The sequence below is a fragment of the Pelobates fuscus genome, chromosome 1 (assembly GCF_036172605.1).
Source record: "Pelobates fuscus isolate aPelFus1 chromosome 1, aPelFus1.pri, whole genome shotgun sequence".
Classification (NCBI taxonomy): Eukaryota; Metazoa; Chordata; class Amphibia; order Anura; family Pelobatidae; genus Pelobates; species Pelobates fuscus.
Genome location: NC_086317.1, coordinates 457,015,936 through 457,019,148, shown reverse-complemented (window position 1 = coordinate 457,019,148; position 3,213 = coordinate 457,015,936). Strand labels below are relative to the sequence as shown.

At 41.6% G+C, this 3,213-nt stretch overlaps 1 protein-coding gene across 1 annotated transcript; it reads right to left on the bottom strand.

The window, feature by feature from the left end:
* Positions 1 to 526: 526 nt before the first annotated feature.
* On the bottom strand, positions 527 to 2,741 carry LOC134585337 (E3 ubiquitin-protein ligase TRIM21-like). Its single transcript, XM_063440747.1, has one exon. The coding sequence runs from the start codon at positions 2,739 to 2,741 to the stop codon at positions 1,101 to 1,103; it is 1,641 nt and encodes a 546-aa protein (XP_063296817.1). The 3' UTR covers positions 527 to 1,100.
* Positions 2,742 to 3,213: the final 472 nt, after the last annotated feature.

The following is a 3,213-nucleotide window of genomic DNA, read 5'->3' as shown; positions in this document are numbered from 1 at the left end:
GGAACTGGGGAAGGAGACACAGGGGCACTCAGATGGGCTCGGGGATGGGAACAGTGACACACACATGAGGGGCTGGGGAAGGGAACAGTGACATACACACATAGGGGCTGGGGAACACAGCAATGACACACACAGAGGGGCTGGGGAAGGGGGAAAAAAGACATGCAATGGGGATAGGAAGAGAGACATGCAAAGGGGCTGGGGGAAAGAGACACTCAAAGGTGCTGGGTAGAAGTGACATACAGATAAGCTGGTCTTGCCTAAGGTGCAAAATAGTCTATCACCGGCCCTGGGTATAACAATAAAAGAAAGTCTTGTATGGTTGTTCTTAAAGGATATGCCCCTTGTTTTACTAATGGCGTTTATTTGGTAAACCACAAACTGCAGTGACTTGTAAACAGAATTGATGTTTGCTACGAATATGATTGTAACTATGACTAAGCTGAGTTGGATAATTTTCCAAATCCGCTATTTTTGTATACATTTTTACAATTCATTTATCAGTTCAGCACAATTTGTTGTTTAGTGAATGAACCCTTGAGTATTAAAGGGACACTATAGGCTCCAAGAACACTTCAGCTCATTGAAGTGGTCTGGGTGCAGTGTCCCTATTGCAGTTAGTGCTGCAATGTCATACACTGGAGCTTCAGAGAAACTGCAGTGTTACAGTGTTTTTTTAATAGTGTAATGCTAAATGAGAGTCCCCGGCAGCCTGACTCCTCTGTGCTGCTCAGGCTGATAAGGAATCATAAGCTCAAGCAGCAATAAGTGGCAGTGATTAGCTTAGAGTGTCAGCCTATCACAAGTGCCTATTTCTGGTACAACATGGTGTTAATTTGAAAGAGTGGGGGTCAGGCTGTGTGTGGCCAGGGACTCTCATTCAGTGTTAAAGTACTCAAACATGGTTTAATACTGAATGGAGGGACGGTTCCATAGGACTCCATGCACTAAAACCTGTTGGATGAGATGAAATGGCTATAGTACCTGCAATGTCCCTTTAAGAATAGTTTGCATAACTTTAGCACACACAGCAGCACAGATTGTTTAACAGACAGTCACTACATCAACATATCAACAACATGTCTGATATCATCTGATTACTAGCTCCTAATTCTTATCCATGTATATTCATGTATCTTGCCTTTAACTGGCAGGAATGAATAATCCCATACTCCAAACACAGCGTGAAGTGGCTCAGTGAAGGTGTCAGTGAATGTGTATAAATGTTTAATCACGTCACCTAGCTCATAAAAAGATAATTGCCCAGTCTCATAGTTCAGGTATATTCCCAGTCGGTGACCGGAAGGCCTATACGGTAACTGGATTGGTTTACTGTCATGTCTCACAAAATATTGATCATTATTCCACTTCCATAAACCCCAGTACTTTGCATTGTCTCCAATCCTTGACTGACACCCATTTCCCTTTGTACTGTGATAGGTCATTCCTACAGTCCATACTCCTGATTTACTGCCTTCCACTTCCCAGCAATGTTGACCTGAGGAATAACTGTTGTTGCTTAGAACCTGAGGATACCGAAATCTCTCTTGTGTTTCTGGACAATTTTGGTTTATTAGTGACACTGACATAGTTTTCAAAACACCTGACAAAGTTACATAATTACTGGCAGTGTTTAGGTCCTGTAAAATATCAGAAGTCATTTTTGTATCCGTTAATATGTGCGAAACATCCTGTATGTGGTGCAATCCCTTTATACCAGCCGCAATATCAGCTAAGCCTGAGTGCAAGGTCACATATATTAGACCCAGATTCAGGTCCCCTAAATCGTGGCAATTTACATCTGTCTCGGTATCCTCATTATCACCGTCCTCAGCTATATCACAATAGTCAGCACTGCTTTGTAAGGCAATGTATGGGTCAATGATACGAAAAAGCTCCTCGATGTCAAGTCTCTTTGTGGACAGCTCCTCCACCTTTATTTCCAGTTGCTGGACCAGTTCTGAGATTCTGAGTGAGATCTCTTCTTCCTGCCTGGAGATCTCACCCAACACTCTCCTTTCCAAAACATCCAGCTTTTTCCTTATGTCCACGATCATGACACTGACTCGCTCTGTTACGTCGGCTGCTACTTCTCCAACTTTTCTCCTGTGCTCCTGCAGACCCTGGATTCTTTTATTAGCTTCTTTTCTCTTTGACTTCAGTTTCTCCTGAATAATTTTCAGTTTCTGCTTTTTCTTATTGAAGGCAACAGTTAAAGTCTCCACCTGGTGACCCCGATGATCTCCAGACGTGATGCAGTACTTACATAGATAGACAGAGTCCGTAGAGCAATAATGGCTCAAGACTCCCCAGTGGTCAGAGCATTTTCGATTTTCTAGCGCAATGGTGGGTTCAGTTAAGATATGTTCTGTTGACTTAGTGTGGACACTAAGGTGACTAAAACACAAAGAAGCCTCACACATTAGACATGTTTTAGCCGCAGATACATGGGAGTCACAATAAGTACAAGGTATCACATTTTCCTTATGCTCGGAGTTAATAGCTTGGAAACTTTCTGCTATGTTACACAATCTAAGATTTCTTTTTAGCACTGCTGTTTTTACCCCAAACTGTTGTCCACATTCAGCACATTCAGAATATTCTTTCCCCGTCTGGTTTGCCCATGTCGTTGTGATGCAGACCTGGCAGAAGCTGTGTCCACACGTCAGGGTTACAGGATCTGTATAAATGTTCAGGCAGAGGTAGCAGGTTAGCTGTGATCTCAGACCAGCAGACTCCATAACTGAAAACTATAGGAATGAAACTTAAAATGAAACTAAGTTATTTTGTCCTCTCAGAAAGCTGTGGGCGTCCTCTAACCACATTCCAGCACGTGGACAATTTGAACACAGACGTCAAGGTATGGAGCGTTAACTCTATAGATTCCTTACTGTAGCAAATGATATTGCTTCCAAAAGAGATGACTAGGTACCATATTGCAGTTAAAGTAATGGTTGCAGGTAAATCATATTTAAGTAACATGATTTAAGATGATGTTTTATTTATTTCACAAACTGTAATAAAACATATTATATTCATGTTTAAACATTTGGGAACCTATTACATTTTTACTACAGCTTTCTTTCTGAGGGCCTTGTGCCAGCATATAATGTGCTGGTGATTTGACATTCAAACTTCACACACCGTTACTCCTCACATTTTGATACTAATAAAGTATTTGACAACAATGTGGCAGTGTATGCCATGATACAG

Bases quoted from the DNA above. Each gene is read 5' to 3' on its own strand.
- LOC134585337 (XM_063440747.1), bottom strand. From the start codon at position 2,741: ATGGAGTCTGCTGGTCTGAGATCACAGCTAACCTGCTACCTCTGCCTG.